Raw genomic sequence first — 18,828 nt, 5'->3', positions numbered from 1 at the left:
TATCTGAATTTATGGAAATGTGCTGTCACGCTTCTGTTTGAACTCCTCATTTCTTCTTTACATGCACATTTGAAAGCACCTAACTATGAATTAATAACAAGCCCACAGAGACTACAGTTTATTTTCAACATCTGTTGAGCAGGCTTGAAAATATATAAAAATATATAGTTTAACTTTGACATTACCCTGTAATTCTTTTAAGTAAATTATCCCAATATAATCTATACCAAATTTTATACTAGTCAGGATTTCTCATACAATGTTAATACTATGGCGGGCCGCCGGGGTCTTATTTATTTTTAATTGGAAATGTTTTTGCACATTTTAAACAATGTGCTTGCGTTTTGTTTTTCCTATTGCTCCCGAAAGCATCTCTCCGTCCCTCCCGTCCCCAAAGCCGGTTCCCCCACACCCCCCTCCACATACACCGCTCTCTTGCCTGCTCGGTACAGAATTTAACCTGAAGGAGAAAACGGCACAGTCAACGTACGGGACTCACGTAGCATGTGAAGCTATCTGTGTTGTTCACTAATAAAAATTTACGTTAACGCCCCCATTTGAAATCCGATGTTTGTGCTCCTGATTTTTTGGACCCTATGATTTAAAGTGAAAACCCGGAGGAAACGACTCCAGACTTGAACTAGCTTAACATTATAAGCGCTAGCTAGCAAAGATTTAAGCATATTTTTTCTGTGATTTTGACTTTCATTGGTAGTGGACAGTGATCTAAATGTCTATATCAAGGCTCTAAGAAGGAGTTTTGGACTTAATTTTGGACCTTATGAGTTTTATAACCTTTTATTACCTTAAAGTTAGCCAAAACTGTGCCATTGGCCCAGCTACATCTAGGCTGAAGATTAGCTATTAGCCGTTTCTGTTTGCAACATGTACATCATTTTAAATATGACTGTCATAGATTATTGTGATGCAAAGAAGTTAGATGAACAAGGAGTGTCCTTATTCTCCTGTGGTTGTCTAAAGTGTCTGTATCGAGTCTGTTTAGATTTGGCATTGACTTGGAGGAGTATGAATTTTGGACCTTGCAGGTTCCAGTACCAAAGCCTTAGCATCGTCTGATACTCTTGTTGGGGAGTCTCTTGTTTTAGGGCGGGAGCCTGGTGGTTAGCAAACAGTCTGCGTAGCCTTAGGTCCTGCATGTATATATAGTAGGCAGCCTCAATACTGATGACCCAAATCACACACACCACAGATAAATCATACACTAGAGGCTGTGGCCGAATTTTAATCTGGGTCTTTAGAACAATGAAGCAAGTGTGCATCTTTGTGTTCATGTCCCACCATTGTATGTATGTCATGAAGGTTTGCTGTATATGTATTTGTGTAACGCTCTACTGGTTTGGTCCCTTTGTGAGTATGTGCAGTCATTAGCACCCCATTAGCTGCAGCAGAGTCCTTATCGTTAACACCCTGTTCACACCTGAATAGTCTATTATGCTACAGTATGCGTGAGGCTTCATTTAAAAGCAGGGTGTTTGCACAAAAAAGGCCTTTAAAGACCCTCTGCTCACAGAAAAATAGGTTTATATGAAAACAAACTTGACAGCAGAATGCGGACACATCAGTGGAAACCCTGACTGAGCATTCAAACGCGTGGGAGACGCTGGGAATTGACAATGCTTGCAGCAAAATAGCATAATAAAGCAAAAGTGGTCTGATAACCCCTTCCACTTCATTTAGTTCAGTCAGACTAAAAACACAATTTTTTATTATTATTAAAAAAAAAATGGAGTGTGCTGCTTTTTTTTTTGTTAATTTCTGGATTGAGATGACGAGTCAGTCATCTCAAATTGGTGCACTCAGAACAGGGTGGCCTATTTACCTGGTTCACTAATGCAGCTGCTTTCATCCATCCACTGGAGCTGTGTCCGCTTTCCTTTCAGGAAGAACATTACTGTTGAGTCTCTAAGTGTCCCCTGAACCTACTTTTTACCCATCCATTAACATACCTATACGCATTAGTGCTCATCTGAATTAATTTGATTATGTTTTTTTTTTATTTTGAACAATATGAAACATAACTTATTTGCCACTAATTTTAGGTGTGATGTAAGTTTTCCTCCGAGTCGCAGGCAGGTCTGAGTTTTGCTGGTTCACAACAGGCGCTAAAGATGGCAAATTAATTCGACTGTGATGATGCCTCATGACGCTTGGAGCAAAAAAGTTGCACTTGAACACATCGCAAAGACAACATCCAGCTGGCATATATGCCCTGGGCCTTTGTGAAATTAAATAACTCTCCACACCAGCAGGTGGCAGTAGCCTGTATTGATATTCAAAAGGGTGAACAGGAAGAGTTTGCTATGAGCTGTGTATTTATTCAAGATGATCATGTTGCTGGGGAAATTCATTTAAATGTTCAGATGAGATGAAGATGTAAAATGAGAAAAGCCTTCTGTGTGCCTTTTGAACTTTTATTTTTCGTCCAGTGAGCCAGTCAGAGAGATCTCTCTCACCAACTTGTCATACAACCGATTCATCATGGTGAATCAGCTGAAAAACTGCAGACTGGGGTCCAACTAATGACAACTGGGCGGGAACAAAAGGACATTCAAGAGTCACAGACACTCACTGACGGCCCAACACTACCAAGTGGCCGACTGTCATCTTGGTGTGTCACATTTATTTGTTTGCATTTATTAACCATTTGAATTAATTGGAGGATACATTATGAGGTGTGAGCAGGCGTTGTAGGTATGTCCAAATCAAGTTTCTTCACCCCTGATCCGATCCCGATGGTTTAATATTGAGTATCGGCTGATCCGTGTCCAGATCCTATCTTACATAAACAAAATTTCCTTCCCTTGAAATTCACAAAGGCTTTTCTTATCTTACTCGTATTCTTGTGCAACTTAAGTTCAATAAATAGGGCTGACTCCAGAAAACCTGTGCTCTCTGCTACAGAAATGGGCTGGTCATCCAACACCATGAACTCCATAATATGCTCTGGAATATTTTTCACCGTGATGCTGTATAATATAAGTCCATTAAATTCATGCTGGTTGCATGAAGTTACCGAATCTGTCCCTAAAAACCTCAACCCCTTTAATGATATGGACCTGAATAATTAATCCTAGTAGCCATGCAACATAATCACCTTCATGTCTGTTGATTAATGACCTCTCAAACATCTGGTGCACAAGCTTCCAGCAGCTGGACTGCCGTCGAGCTCTGTGTCTTGCATATTCTTAGCTCTCTTCAAAAGAGTGCGTCAGGTGCAAGTTAAGTTTCTTGTGTGTTGCCATTTTTACTACCAGGCCTCATATTATGAGGTGTTCAAGAACATGAGAGTAGGTCAGGATATTTAAGTCTGTCAGAGACTGTTCACCTCCAAGGAAGGGAGTCTATCAACAGAATAATTTTCATAAGAAACACATTTTTAAACACTATCTTTGCATATTTGCTGCTTCTCTTCTGTCAGTGCTCTGTGTTCATCATTCTGGTTAAAAAACACTACGTCTGGAGGATTTAATTACCACTAAGCCTTCCAGCTGTACCGGTTACTACTAAAGAGCCGCAACACATACGAACGACTCGGCTGCCAACGACAAGAAAGGATCGCCTTTGGTTTCAGTTAATTTGGTAACAAACAGACGCAGACTGAAGCTTAACCAAAGTGCCTCAGGGATGTAAGAACGGCCTTATTGACGCCTGGCAAAGCACTCTGTGACAGATGACAGCCTGTAACCGTGACAACGTGAGTCACCACTTCTGATATTTAGCCGGCAAGAGAATCAATTAATACACAATCATTAGTTGCAGCGTTCTACAACATATTTGTCGGTGAAATGTATTCCTTACAGCAATAAATCACTCACTTGCCAGTTCATTAGGTACACTAGTGAAGATTTATTCTAGTCCTGCATTGAATCTCAGCTTGATAAAGCTTATGGTATTCAACATTAGTTTCAAATAACAGAGAGAGCTGTTGATCAAACTGTGTTTTGCTTGATATGTTTTGCAGGCTGTAGTTTGTAGTACTATTGAACTGTGTTGTAGCCACACGTGTTCCTATTATTTTCACTACCCTAATTTATTCAGTTTAACTGCACCACAAACTACATCCTCCAAAATCATCATCCAGTTAAATCACCACCTTTCTGATGCCGTTTCAACGTCAGTTGAACATGTCATGTCATCTCCCTTTATGACAACAGTCATGAAAGCTTAAAGGGGAACTACTGTTTTTTTACAACCCGGACCTTATTTCTGGCATAAAATACGATTGTTTACTCACCCATATAACTTTTGTGTCATTTGTAGTCGTTGGGGAGATATTTTTTTTTTTTTTTTTTTTTTTTTTTTTTTTTTTTTTTTTTGGATCAGAAAACAACCTGTTTATCATTCCCGTACATCGGTGTTATTGTTTACATGTACATATTTAGTGATGAATGTATTTTTTTTTTTTTTTTTTTTTTTTTTTTAAGAAATTTTACAATATTAGAGACATGGGACAGAACAATTACATAAGAAAAACAATAACACGAGTCGCAGATGGAAAAAGTAAAAATAAATAAATAAAATAAAAAGCAGCATAGGGGGAAAATGGATCAATATAACTTGTACATTTAGAGAGATAGGGCTAGGTCCACATTTTAAAGACATTTCAGTTTCTTTTTTTTTTTTTTTTTTTTTTTCCCCGATTATCTTCAGTTTCTCCTTCATAAAACACAAAGATAACCATATATACTCCAACAAAAAGTGTTACACAATCAGTCACATTCACACTAATAATCTTGTCCTGTTGGGAAAAGGGACCGGGTTTATTCCAGATGATCTGTCCATTTCTTCCAGTATCTTGTGAATTTGTCCATGCACAGGTTCAAGGAGAAAGTCAATTTTTCCATGTCATATATTTCTTTCACAATTGCAATCCAGTCCTCTTTCAATGGAGACTCTTTTGATAGCCATCTTCTTGTAATAGCTTTTTTGCTGGCTACTAACATTATCTTAATCAAATATTTATCAGTAACATTTATTGTTTGGGGGATATTACCTAGATAAATTGTACAAAAATCGTGTTTAATCTCAAAGCCTACTACTGATTTAATTTTCTCCACCACATCTCGCCAATAGGGTTGTATAACCGAACAGTCCCAAAAGATATGGAAATGATCCGCCTGGACGTTTCCACACTCTCTCCAGCATCTTCCATAACTTGGATGACCTTTCTGATGTTGTTTAATTTTGGGAGTAATAAAAAATCGGATCATATTTTTCCATGAAAATTCCCTCCAGTGGCCAGAGCTGGAGGTGCTCATTTGGGTTTTACAGATATTTAGCCAATCGTCTTCTGAGATGGTTATTTTTGCTTCTTTTTCCCAGATGGATTTAACGTGAAAAGTGGAAAGACCATTGAGTGATTGTAAACAGGAATAGATTCGAGTAATCAGTTTTCGTTTCAATTTAGATTTATATGCATCAGTCAAAATGTTAACTAACTCACAGGTATCTTCCTCTGTTGCCCTTATGTCACAGTTAAAGTGAGCTCTAACTTGAAGGTATCTGAAGAAATCTTGATTTTCTAAGTCATAGGAGTCTTTAAGTTTTTGGAAACAGTCTAATCTTCCTTTATTAGAAATAAGACAGTACGATGTGATACCCTTCAACAGCCACTGTTTGAAACGCCCATCCATATGGGCGGGTTTAAAATCTTTGTCATGTGCTACCCATCGTAGTATTTTGATATGATTTTCCAGTTTGTTTTTGCGACATTCTGCAAACCAAATATTTAGGGGTGTTTTTGTCCAATCACTAAGGTTTTGTTTGTGCATTAGGTATAGATTTCTATCCCCCAGCAAACTCATGAGGGGAATGTCCAATTGGTTTAGTTCTAGATTTTTCCATTTAGCATTATAATATGGGTCGCACCAATATATCAGATATCTAAGCTGTGCAGATTTGTAGTAATTCTCTATGTTTGGGAGAGATAGTCCACCTTTTTCTTTGGATAGCTGCAATGTTTTATATCTGATCCTTGGCTTAAGGCCTTTCCAGACGAATCCAGATAGCATTCTCTTCCACTCTGTTAATTGTTTTTCGGGTATTTCTATTGGTATTGAGAGAAAGAGAAAAAGTAATCGCGGTAGGATATTCATTTTGACTATATCTATTCGATTATATAGATCTAGTGGTAGTAAATTCCATTTTTTTAGGTCCGTCTTTATCTCTTTGGTAATTGGCAGATAGTTAGTAGCATAGATGGTGGATAAATTCTTTGGAATTTTTATTCCTAAATATTTGATGATGTCATTCTCCCATTTAAACTTGCACAGGTTAGTTATTTGTAATGAGGGGGTATAGTTAAATGATATGATTTGTGTTTTTTCAATGTTTAACTTGTAGCCCGAGTAATAACCAAATATTTTTAAGGAGGACATTAATTTTGGTAAACTTAAATCTGGTCGTGAAAGAGTAATCAGTATGTCATCAGCATAAAGGCAGGTCTTATATTCAGTGTCTTTAAAATAGATTCCTCTTATGTCTTGGTGTTGGGGAGATATTTTGATCTGCGTATATCCATATAGTGGGAGTGACTGGGGCACCGAAACGCAGCCTCTAAATAACGCATTATCTGCAGTGAAACTTGTTCATTTTTCATATTCATTCATATTTTATTATCGTATGCAAGTGCAAATCCCCCGTTGAGTCCGGAGTTACCTGTTATCGTCATCTGGGGTCTATAGATTGAACTACAGACCACGGATGATGTCTTCTGACCTGGATGATGTCCTCTCTGAGTGTCGCGGCTTGTTTGCCTGTAATTTGCTACTGCTATGGTTCGTCCACAACCTCAGAGTCGGAAAAATATTCAGCCATGTTGCAAAAAACTCACGTAGCGCACTAGCGTACAATAACAAAATATTGGTTAAATGAGTTTCACGGCAGATAATGGGTTATTTAGAGGTTGCGTTTCGGTGCCCCAGTCACTCCCACTATATGGATATACGCAGATCTAAAAATCTCCGGAACGACTGTAAATGACACAAAAGTTATATGGGTGAGTAAACAATCGTATTTTATGCCAGAAGTAAGGTCCAGGTTGTAAAAAAAAAAACAGTAGTTCCCCTTTAAATTAGTCATTGATTTCTTGATTGAAATATCAAACTTTTGACAAACTATCACCGATTATGTTGATTTTTAAAGCAACATAATCATAATGACAATTTTTTTTCCAGTCGGACACTCTAGCTAACTTCAAATCTTTAGCGTTCGATTAAACGAATTTTATCTGAACACATCGTAAAGGTATATGGGAAAGGATGATGTTAATTTTTCACTTTTGTCTGATAATTAAATCAGAAAAAAACATTACGTGCACCCCTTGTCTTTTTTTACTGGATTATTTCTTATGTCACATATGCAGCTTCAGTAGTTTACAGTGAATATATCACATTTTCATAAAGGAAAAAAAAAAGAGCTGTAATTCCTCTAAATTCATCTCTCTCTATTTATATAAACTCTGCTGCTGTTTCCCTCTCCCCTCTTTATAACAATGCTCCTGCCCATCTCCTGTGCACATCATCTAATGCAGCAGAGACATTATAAGACATACCGCTGTGTTATCTGTTCCTCCCAGGTCTCCCTTTGCTGCAGTGGCAGACTACTCAGTAACCCGAAATAATGTCATTCAGCTCTGCCTGGAGCTCACCACCATTGTACAGCAGGTGTGTGGAATTGTTTGTGTGTGTGTATGTGAGTGTTTGGTTTTTTTTTTTCTTGGAGACTGATAGCTCTTATTCTCCTCCACTTGAAGTGTGAGGCTGAAGGGGCACAGCCGTGGGTTGTCAAACCCCCCTAAGAATGATATGTGTGCGTAGGCGTGATGCAGCAGCCTCAGACTCCTTCGATTCGATGCTTTGCTATTTATGTCCTTTACAGTCTGTCTTATGTATGACTGACGTTTGTATAAATAAAAGATAAATGTGTCTGTCTGTGTGGGCGTGTTTGTTTCTGGTATGGAGCGTGCAGGTGGTGAGGTTCAGTAAATGTGAGGCCCAGACAGTGTACAGAGGTACTGTAGCAGTGTGAGCAGCATGAGATGGTGAGTGTTTGTGAGACAGGATGTTCTGCTCGCGCTACATTCAATTTCTCTCGTTTCCCCCAGGACTGTACGGTGTTTGAGACGGAGAACAAAATCCTTCATGTGGTGAGTCCAGCCTCTTCAGCCAGCTGTCCTCTGTTTGTGCTCTGTGTTGATGGGTACCATCCTCTCTTGCCTCTCAGACACACTGATCAAATACAAAACAAACACAGGAGCTCACGATCAAGTGTTTAGTGGTGCTTTCAGTAGTTTTTTTTGAAAAGAATCCCTTTCAGAAGGAGATCAACACCAGAATCACGTTTGTTTAAAGTTTGGATCTGCACTTCAAAGGTGATTAGCTTAGCTTAGCTTAGCTTAGCATAAAGTCTGAAAACTGAGGGACCCAGCTTGCCTACCTCTCTTTGAAACTTAAAAATATGCCAACAATGAAAAGTGGCTATAAAGTAAATGAAATCACTTAATGTAACTGAGCCAACACCAGTTCCAACACCAGAGCTGCAGTCCAGAGGTGATTAGCTTACCTTGGCATAGCATAAAGCCTGGAAACTGCCTCGCTTTCTGATGTCACTTTCCAATGCCAACAATGGAAAGTGGAGAGTCTTAATGGAACTGAGCCAATCTTGAATTCACCTGTGCATTCCCTACTCTGACTAGTCAAATGATCTACCACTAAAAAAGGTCTGTTACACTGCTAGCTTAGCTTAGCAACCACATATTTTTGTTCTGACAGTAGTTTTATTGAGATGTCAGAAATATTGCTGCCTTTAGATGTGGTCATGTTACCATGTTCGCGAGAGGAGCCCAAACAAACCGCCTCTTATTTGGTATTGCCAGCCTTGAAAGCAACTTTGGGGCTCTGAGTTCACTGAATTCAAGACCTTTTCAGAAATGGCAGAGGTGAATGGTAAGATAATAAACTCTAGTTTGGGCATATAGAGTTTTAAGTTTATAATATGTATTGATTTTCACAAAGAACCTCATCCCTTCATTATGTGTTTGCATTTCCTACATTAAATTACCTGTACCTGACCATCAGATTACTAACTGTTAGCCTCAGTGGCTTCAAAACGCCAACAGTTGCCTAGCAGTGGCGTACTCACAATCACTCGTATACCAAGCATTTTGTGTAAACGACTTCCCATGTTGTAACCACAAGCTCAGGATTTCCTTTTGAAGGCAGCGTAACATATATATGATTTATCGTTGTTTTTATGTTCGTTTTGTGAGTAACACCTTGGTACACAGGCATAAAAGGGCCCTGAAAGTGTGTGGGTTTCCTTAAGACGTTGTGATCTCTTTGTTCCTTTCTTTGCTTCCTTGCAACAGATAAATAAATCTCAAGAAAATGGTCTGTGCATATTACCACCCTGCAGTGCATCAGCGGACATTTGATTCGTTGATTCGAATTTTGGCAAATAGCCCCCACAGGCTCAGTTCAAATGAATGACCAAGATAGTTTTGGCTTTTATTTCACAAATATCTACAAAATTATTGTCTTCATCCAAATATAATGGAGGTTAATTTAATGCTGGTGCAGTGAAAAATTACATCATAACCCAATTTTAACTGAAACATTTCTTCTTGGCAGAAGCAACAGGACTCCATTCAGCATGCTGTCAACATTTTCAGGGAACATTTCCCCCGTGGGAAGTAGCTGGAATAAAAACTGCTGACTGTAGTTTTTGGGTAATTTAAAAATAAAATCTTCCTGCTATATCGGGAGTGAGCTTCTGGAAGGATGGATATGATCTTTATATCTGACCTGTAAAAAGTCCATCTTGTGCTTTTATGTGTCATAAAACCCTCCAAACGCTCACTCAATCTCAACAGCCTTCCTGGCAGCGCAGCACACCTCTTTCTTGATTATTAACAAGTGAGTCCGACTCATAGGTCCTCTTCACGGCAGACATGTCAATTTGTCATAACAGGGGAAGCCCGTCTGAAGCTAACAACATTAATGATGGCTCCGTTCCCGCAATTAGCGATGCTATTAGTTTCACCTGCGTTTGACAAATCTAAAACATCTGCTGTGGGGGGGAAAAAAAAGGCCCATTAAACACCATCCAAGTTCAGGAAGCACTCATCTACAATCACTGGCATGTTGTTTTTAAAATGTCATTATTAATGATGTGATTGTACCACAGGAAGAATTATAGTCACTTCCATTGGACCTGGATGGAGGCACAGAGAAACATGGAAAGTCATGTACAGAAAATGCTTGGTGTTTAAGTGGTAACATCATCTGTACGTCATGAGAACACTGCTGCTAGGCAACTGTCGGCAGCTTGCTAACTGTTCAGCAAGCTAACGGCCGGGTAACTTTATGAAGGATAGAAATAATGATTAGTAGGTGAGGCCATTGGGAATATCAAGATTTTACTCAGATATTTAATACAATTATAAAGAAAACTCTAAAAGACTAAATTACAATACATTAAGAAATTAATTAAGAGCAATTTATTTGAAGGTGGGGAATACCACATAGGCTAAGCCTTGAACACGGTAAACGCCAAACTCAAAACAAAACTATACAGTTAAGCTAACAGTGTAATAGATCTTTTCATTGGCAAACATTTTGGCTTGTCATAGCAGGGAAAGCTCAGGTAAAGGTCCATTAAGACTCTCCACTTTCCACTGTTGGCATTGGAAAGTGGCTTCAGAAAGAGTTAAGCTAACTCTCTCCCTCAGTTTCCACACTTTGCGCTATGCCAAGCTAAGGTAATCACCTCCGGACTGGTGTTGGCTCACTTCCATTAAGTAATTTGATTTAGTACTTTACCACTTTCTGTTTTTGTCATATTTCTGAGCCTCAGAAAGAGCAAGGCCAGCGGTTTCCCTCAGTTTTCAGACTTTATGCTATGCTAGCTAACAAACATTTTGGCTTGTTATAGTAGAGAAAGCACTGGAGTATTCAAGATGGCCCATTTCCACTTCTGAAAACGTCAGCAAACATGACACAACTCGTGAATTTTGACCTTACCAAATATTTCCACTTACAAGTTTGAGGTTAGTTGTTCAAATGGACTTGTCTCGCTTCGTTTTACTGGGTTCAGATATGGGAATATGAACACATGAGTTTTTAATTCAATATTTTAGTAATATACAGTAATATGTTTTAATGTAGACAAAGCCATGGGTTGTTAAGTTGTCTTAATAAAAGAAAAAAAGAAAAAAACTTTTTTTTCTCTACAGTGTAAGACTCTGTCGGAGGTGTGTGAGCACATCGTGTGTGTGTCGTCAGACCCGCTGGTTTCCCAGTCAGCCCACCTCGAGCTGGTTCACCTCACCAACATCAAGCCCTCTGAAGGCCTGGTAACGACTGTTAATCTGAGTTTGTCCTCTGTATGTGTGTATTTAAGGGTTCATGTGTAGGGATCTTTATGTGTTTTCTACATTTGAATGAATTTGTTGGACATAATTTACTTTTATATTAATTTAACTAATGTGAACAAATATAGTGTTCATCCACAGATATGTAGTAGTGATGCTTGACTTTATATTTGCTAAAAAAAAAAGCTCAAACTCCTGCTCCAAATACACCTTTAAGTACTCTCTACTTTCGCTGTCTGCTTGTTGTCACCTGCTCCGAGCTGCCGAGGCGTGAACTTTTCAAGACCACTGAAGGTGTCCTGTTGCACCTGGCATCAACAGCAGATCCTTTGAGTCCTGTAAATTGTGTCTCAGAGTCATTGCTGGTCGGACTTGACGCCCTGACTTCTGTCATGCGGTCATAATGATTTAGTCCTTGTCTGACCTACTCAGGTCTTCACACCTGCTCATTTCTCCCAACATGTCGACTGATTGTTCACCTACCGTCTAATATATTCTAGACCTCAACCTGAAAGCTTTATCTTATGTGATTATGCAGTAAATAAAAACGTTAAACACACCAAAATATATATGCTTTCTTTTCTGCACATCAGGGAATGTACATCAAATCAACCTATGACGGCCTCCATGTGATCACAGGAACTACTGAAGGGGTGAGAGCAACACAATCCCATATTTCACACATTCACATACTGATCTGAAGCTCAGTGCACTTTATCTCTGGATTTCCCAGCACACCCAGGCGGCGCAGAAAGCCGAATATCCGAACGCGTTTGTATCGATAACCGCATATCAGATTCCCTGTGGATGACTCAGCAAAGCTTTCCCTCCCTACTTTGTCGTGGCTTATTTGTTGTGAAACTTCTCCAACAGTGATGTGCAGCGATCAATAAGCTCAGATCAATTCATAGTTGTCTGTTTGCTTTCTTTAGTCTCCGGCTGACCGCTGTAAGAAGATCCATGCAGGAGATGAAGTCATTCAGGTCAATCACCAGACTGTGGTGAGTTTCTTTTTGTGTCTTTACTCCTACTGTATATGCTCTAAATATATTGTTTCTTCTATTGTTTGTTTGCAGGTTTTCCTTGCTTTCCAGCGTAAAAGTGATTGCAAATAATGGATTGGATAAATCCATTATTTAAATTCCATCATAATTAACCCATAGATAACTGGCTTATAAGCCGATTTATTTTAGGGTCTTTCAGCTCAGTGTCTTGAATTTTCTGCAATTTCTCTATTTTGGCTGATGCCATTTTTGACTGTAGCAGGCATATCTGTACAACCATAGCTGATTATACAGTACCTGCTTGTTACTAAACAGATGACAGACAGGGCTAGCTGCTAGCTGGTATACACAGTTTAGCATTTAAGATAACTTGCACAATAGCATAAGCAACATGCGTGTTTTCTTAGTAGTTGGAGGAGACTAAATATAGAGCTTAAAGAGCAGAGAAAATGTGACTTTTTCATTGTTGTTTGTGTAAATAGGAAACTGTTTGCTATTCTCTAGTGTTCTCAAGGCTGTATGTCTTTTTTGCCCTTAGTTCTTAAAGCCAGATCCACTTTTATGTTTTGTGTTGTTTGTGAGGGGGGTGACCTCCTGTTTACATCTGTATTGCTGACGGTGCCCTTCGTTTGCAAGGTGCAAATGATCGCAGCATGCATCACAATCAGTGCAATCAGATCCTTCACCTCCTCTTGCATTTTGATCAGATCTCAGTCCAGTCCTTGTCCACTGAATGCAATCAGGTCACATCCATTTTTGTTTTTGTTTACATCGTGTTTTTGCTCCACACAAAGAGTGTAGGCACGATTTTGTGCAAATAGTGGGTAAAAATGTAGAAAGATATACGAGTATGAGAAACGTTTGTTTTCAAATTGAGGGCAGGTTACATCACACGAAAGCTCTATAGATAGACTTCCCACCTACACACCCACTTGCTTTGCACAGAAGGCTCAACGAGCGAGATCCAATCACGACGTGGACAGCGTTCAAACTTCAGCCTTCTCCTCTTAGTGGAGTATAAATCAGGGTGTGATTGTTTTGTTTTTGTTTATCCAGAGGATGATATATCCCAGAAGGCTTTTATATTGTTTGACTCTCTGTTATCTCGTGTGCACAGGTGGGCTGGCAGTTACGTAACCTGGTCGGTTCGCTGAGGGCCGATAAAGGCGTCGTGTCCCTGACCCTGAAGAAGCGTCCGCAGAGCACGCTCAGCTCGGCCCCCGCGCTGCTGAAGAACATGCGCTGGAAACCCCTGGCTCTGCAGGTGGGACCAGCCGCTACCTTTTATAGACTTTATTAAAGCACTGCAGTGGCCCACATAATTCCCTTCAGCATTCCCCTTCTCTCCCGTACGGCCGCAGCCGAAGTGTGTAATTAGGTCAGGGAGCTGTGGCTCAGCATGGTTTTGTTTGCCAGCTGAAACGCACTGAAATGAATGGAGAGGGAAAACTGATGCCACCCACATTCCCAGACCTCCCGCCATCATGAAATGTATCTCACTAATTATCCGCTGATTATCCGCACAATTGGGAGAAAACACAAAGGAAAAATGTCAGTTTATTACAACTTGGGTCTTATTTCTGTAGTTTTGGCCATTGTTGCTGGAGGGTATAATAACAGCAGAACGATTTTTGATTTCTTAGGACAGTGATGGCCAATTTATCTGGAGGTAAAAGAATAAAAGTACCTAGGTAATCAATCAGACTCTGAACTACCATTGCTCCTGTCCTAACCAGTGAGTAGTGAGCACAATATCCTTCTTTCCAGTCTGCTTTTGCAGATTATGTATGAGTCAACAACTGGTAATGTCGTGTGGGGCCTTGTAGTTAGCTATGAAGAGGTTGTTTCCCCTTTTTTTATTACTTTGCCAATGAAGTCTCTGATTCTTCGATGCAGCTTTCCCTGGGCACAACCTCAGAGCTATTTGGATCAGTGAACAATCGATTCAAAGGCCTGATACCAGGCCACTATAGTAGTCAGTGTGATAAGTTAGGCTTTAAGTTAGTTTAAACCTTTTAAAACCTGTCTGATTGTTGCTTCTTCTACTATCTAACCTAAAAGGAATTGTATGCAAGGATGAATGGGTACATATCTTCTTTGGTTCATCACATATTTGTCAAGCTGACACTATGAAGCTGATAGTTGTGGAGCTTTATTTTACATATGTCTTTTTAGTAGGGCTGCAAACACTTGTCGACGTTGATATCAATTTACATCGAATATGTCGACACGTCACTTTTTATCCTGCAGAGGGCAGTAATACGACGAGTCGCTCAAAGCTGCCAGAACCCCAAAAGAAGAGGACTTACTGAAATGAAACTCCCAACTGTAGCTGAGAGTATTTGGTCTGTTATAGTGAATTTAGCCTGATGGTTGCTTGGTGGTCGGAGGCTGGGGGTTGTTGTTGTGTCCTCATCAGTTGTTTTTGACAAGAGAAGAAGAAGAAGACCCAAGAACAGATGCTAATTGTTATGTTATAGCTATAGTTGGCGCCTACTTTATAGAAGTTGGACGTCAAAATAGAAACGTAACAGCATTCACTTTTTGCAGCCAACTAGAAGTCCAGGCAGCAGTTCAGCCACGCCTTCAGGCACGCCCACCAAGAGCTCTGCCCTCCAGGACCTCTACATCCCGCCTCCACCTGCTGAGCCATACACACCCAGGTAGTTTGTATTTCTAACTATTTAATTCACAAGAGTACGAAGTGACACAGGTGGCAGCAAAGATGACACGATGTACATTTGTTTGCCGGTGAAAAATCTGCCTCTGCTGTTTCCATAGAGATGAGACGGGAGCCTTGTCTGGGGATGAGGCATCTCGTAACCATGGTGGCGTCAGCGCTGCTAAGCGCTCTGAGTCACCAAACTCCTTCCTGGATCAAGAGTCTCGCCGGCGAGAAGAGGAGGAGCCCGTGTACTGCACCACGCCCACATATGGTTCGCTCTCATGATGATTGAGTGTTTGAGAGAAAGTGACAAAAGAGAGAGAATTGAGTTCAATCTCACTGTGATGGATTGAGACACTTGAAAAAACAAATGTGAGAGTGCGAATACTAAAATCCTCCAGTACGTTTGAGGTTATTAAAGTCATTTTATTTTTTAATATCTGACAGTACGAGCCTGTCACAACTTCATTCATTCTTTTTATTGAAAATAAACAAACATTCAGACTTTGGCATCTGCGCCAGAACTGAAAACTTTTGGACTCGCAGCATAAGTTTGTACTGACCGACCCATCTGCGATGCTAATATTAAGTGTTGTAATTTTGTGTGTGCACTTGTAGGCAGGCTCAGGCCCATCTCCATGCCTGTGGAGTGTAACTGGGTGGGCGACTACGAAGACCCAGCCAAGCTAAACAGAGAAAACCGCCGAGGTGAGTGCCGGCGTGTGGAGTGCATATGTGCACCTCCTGAAGAGCCGGTTGGATATCTCTTAAACGTTCCTGTCTCTGTGAATCATAAAGAGATCCGTGTGTGCGCGCAGATCAATGCGCCTTCATCTCTTTCTCTAATTCTCCCTGTGATTAGCATCACAGAGGGACGAAATAAGAGGGGATGAGAGGGGAAGGGGGAGGAGGAGAAAGGGAAAAAGGTAGACAGCGGGCACAAAGGCAGAGAAAATGAAAGGGAGGAAGAATAGAAGAGGTAGAAAAGGAGGATGAGAGGAGGCAGAAAACGGGAAGAAAAAAAAAGACTATTCTCCCTGACCTCCACCTGAATCACTCACACAGTTGCTATGGCGACGCTGACAGCAGCTCTTCTCGGTGTCTCACTTTCCTCTGGCCGCTGCCTAGCAACCAGGGGAGGACAGGAGGGTGGGAACTGTGCGGAAAGAGAAAGAGGTAGAGAAACCTGAGTTTCCTCCCCAGCTGAGAGGTGGAGGGAAGTTAAAGTGGTGGAGAAGACTCTCAAACACTCAGAGTGGTACAGATGAACTCACAGCGGGGACTGAACTCAGACATCAGTCCTTCAAACATGAAAATATAAATGATACATTTTCTCACAGGCAACATATTTACTTTTCTCTCTGTGAATCTGTGGCACCAGGGGAGAATGACTTTAATTTCAGAGCATTCAAACAGAGTATATAAGCATTCGATAGCAACATGCTATTTTCCTCCGGTGATTAGATCTTCTCCTGTTGCCTCTCTGCATTAAAACCCATCTGGCCAACCATCACAGTGCTGCAATAAATATCGAGCTTGTCAGGCTAATTTAGACTTTTGTACAAATTAAAATTCTATATAAACACTAAATCCCAAAAATAAGAAATTTTGATATGTCATAGTTTTTGATATAAGAGTAAAATGCTACAGCTCAAAGGTGAACTGTAAAGGGGGTTGTCAAGTGTTTTCCTGAAGAGCAGTTTTGAAGCTCAGTGTGGTGTCTCCGGCAGCTGCCATCTTGGCTTGATTTAGGCTTCTGCATCAATTTGACGCCGTAGCTATGGCGACAGCCCAGAGCATATGCAGACCCTAGTGCCATAGCTGACGTGCACCTCCCCAGAAATTTAACTACGCGCCGCAGCGACACAGACCCCAAGAGCTGTGATTGGTCTGCTTGGTAGTAGCGTATTTCTGCTTTAATATTTCCATTTGCTTCTCCATCTCTGCAATTTTCGAATTGATTGTTTTGGATCAATAAAGATGGAACACATCGAGGAAAGCTTAAGTGAGGCGGTTCGGAGATACAAACATTTGTATGACTTGTCTTCGGCGAAATTTCAGCGAAAGTTTCAGACGCAATTGTTGAAAGTGAAGCAGGAAGTAGAAACAAAAATGAATGTCCCGCAATTCCTGGACACAAAGGTAGAGCATAAGTAGAATTAATGCTCTATGAACAATTATATTGTTATGAATGGAGAAATTACCTAGTGAGACTAAACCATTTCTTTTCTTTGTTTTTATACCAGCCTATAAACCTGTTTATTTCTTCTGGTAAGATGGGAATTTCAGCAGAAGGTCCAGGGGGATTTCTGGAGCCAGCCTCAAATAACCAACTGCAGTTCCCTGAAATTACTGCTATTTTGGAGCCAGCTTCTTCAGCATACACTTACAACATCATAATAACACTAATAATAATAATAATAGTACACCTCATTTGTGTAACACCTTTCAAGACATACTTATAAAAGGCTTTACAAAGGTAGCACAGCATTTTTTTTTAAAAGGGAGAGAGATAAAATATACATTTAAATTACCATAAGATCTTTAAAGTTTCCATTTTACATTTTTTAAAGTAGTTGCTTAAAACTTAACTGAGCTTGGATATTCCCTTAATAACTAACACTCTTCTTCTTCTTCTTCTTCTTCTTCTTCTTCTTCTCTGCATTTTTAGGCATCTTGCTTAGTGCGAGATTGAAGCTAGCTGCAGGATGTCTGTGCATCCTCTCGTAAAAAACATAAAAACTCGACTGAAGCATTTCATGAAATGTTGTCGTGCAGCTTTGGGATAAATGTCACTGAACTGGTTGAAGCTGCCTGGAGGCAATTTGTGCTTATTTGTCCTTACTGTGTTTTCTGACTGTGGTGTCATTTTTGGAGCCACAGTCGTATCATATTTAGTTTTATTCTTCAGGACGTCAAGTGTGACGCACAATTTGCTGCTAAAGTTTGTTGAACCACATAAATTACCACGATGGGGGGGTGCTTCGACTAAAGGGCAAAGAAATCAGACAGCTCCTGCTCAGATCTGATCACACCCGAAAGCTCCTCACAAAAGCAGATTAACCAGTAATGACGCTCTGATTAAAGGTCAGAATTTGTAGCTCATATTGTTCGCCTCAAACATGACCACCACAGTTTTAATTAATCTAAATGACGTGACATTTTAGTGCTGTTTTATTTTTATGTTTTTAAATTTAGTCTCTAATTAACCCAGAAACCTTCATCACACGCAACACTGATGAAGACAGACTGTAAATAGAACAAACAGAGAATTGATAGTTGAGAAAGAGCTGCAGGTAAATGTTTCATTTACTGACGTGATTCACAGAAGCTTCACTGATGCGTTACGTGGGACTGTCCGGCGGTGACGAGCGGACCGCCGCTGAGGACTACTCCTCCCACACAGCTCGTCCGGGCAAGCGGTCCAACGACACGGCCAAGCGAGCCAAGAGGCGGAGCCACCACAGCCAAAGCCCCTCCCACTACGTCCTGCAGACGAATCAGAGGGATTCTCCTCCCAGAGACCCAGCCTCCATTTATCATGTGAGGAAAATTATTTTCTCTTTCTGTTTGTTTCTTGTGTGGTGTTGCAGAAATCAGTACCACTATAATATTCATACATTACATTTATAGGAGATTGTTAGCTTAGCTTAGCATGAAGACACGGAAACAACTGGAGTTGCTCTGCCTGTGTCTTTTTATTTTTGCTAATTATAATTATTTTGTTAAACCTCACAGTAAAAATCCTAGTAATTAATGAATAATAA

At 40.2% G+C, this 18,828-nt stretch overlaps 1 protein-coding gene across 1 annotated transcript in view; it reads left to right on the top strand.

The window, feature by feature from the left end:
* Positions 1–18,828, top strand: part of cnksr2a (connector enhancer of kinase suppressor of Ras 2a) — a gene marked incomplete at its 5' end in the record, with an annotated part of 59,437 nt that overhangs the window by 19,247 nt on the left and 21,362 nt on the right. Inside the window, 10 exons of the mRNA XM_084566772.1 lie at positions 7,598–7,685; positions 8,126–8,167; positions 11,255–11,374; positions 11,986–12,045; positions 12,325–12,393; positions 13,514–13,660; positions 14,947–15,059; positions 15,178–15,332; positions 15,680–15,769; positions 18,390–18,604. Of these exons, the coding sequence (XP_084422898.1) occupies positions 7,598–7,685; positions 8,126–8,167; positions 11,255–11,374; positions 11,986–12,045; positions 12,325–12,393; positions 13,514–13,660; positions 14,947–15,059; positions 15,178–15,332; positions 15,680–15,769; positions 18,390–18,604 (1,099 nt within the window). The remainder of the gene's footprint in view (positions 1–7,597; positions 7,686–8,125; positions 8,168–11,254; positions 11,375–11,985; positions 12,046–12,324; positions 12,394–13,513; positions 13,661–14,946; positions 15,060–15,177; positions 15,333–15,679; positions 15,770–18,389; positions 18,605–18,828) is intronic.

The sequence above is a fragment of the Chelon labrosus genome (assembly GCF_963514085.1).
Source record: "Chelon labrosus genome assembly, chromosome: 18".
In the NCBI taxonomy this organism is placed as follows: domain Eukaryota; kingdom Metazoa; phylum Chordata; class Actinopteri; order Mugiliformes; family Mugilidae; genus Chelon; species Chelon labrosus.
The sequence above is the reverse complement of the archived record's forward strand: the minus strand, read 5'-3'. Positions and strand labels throughout refer to the sequence as shown.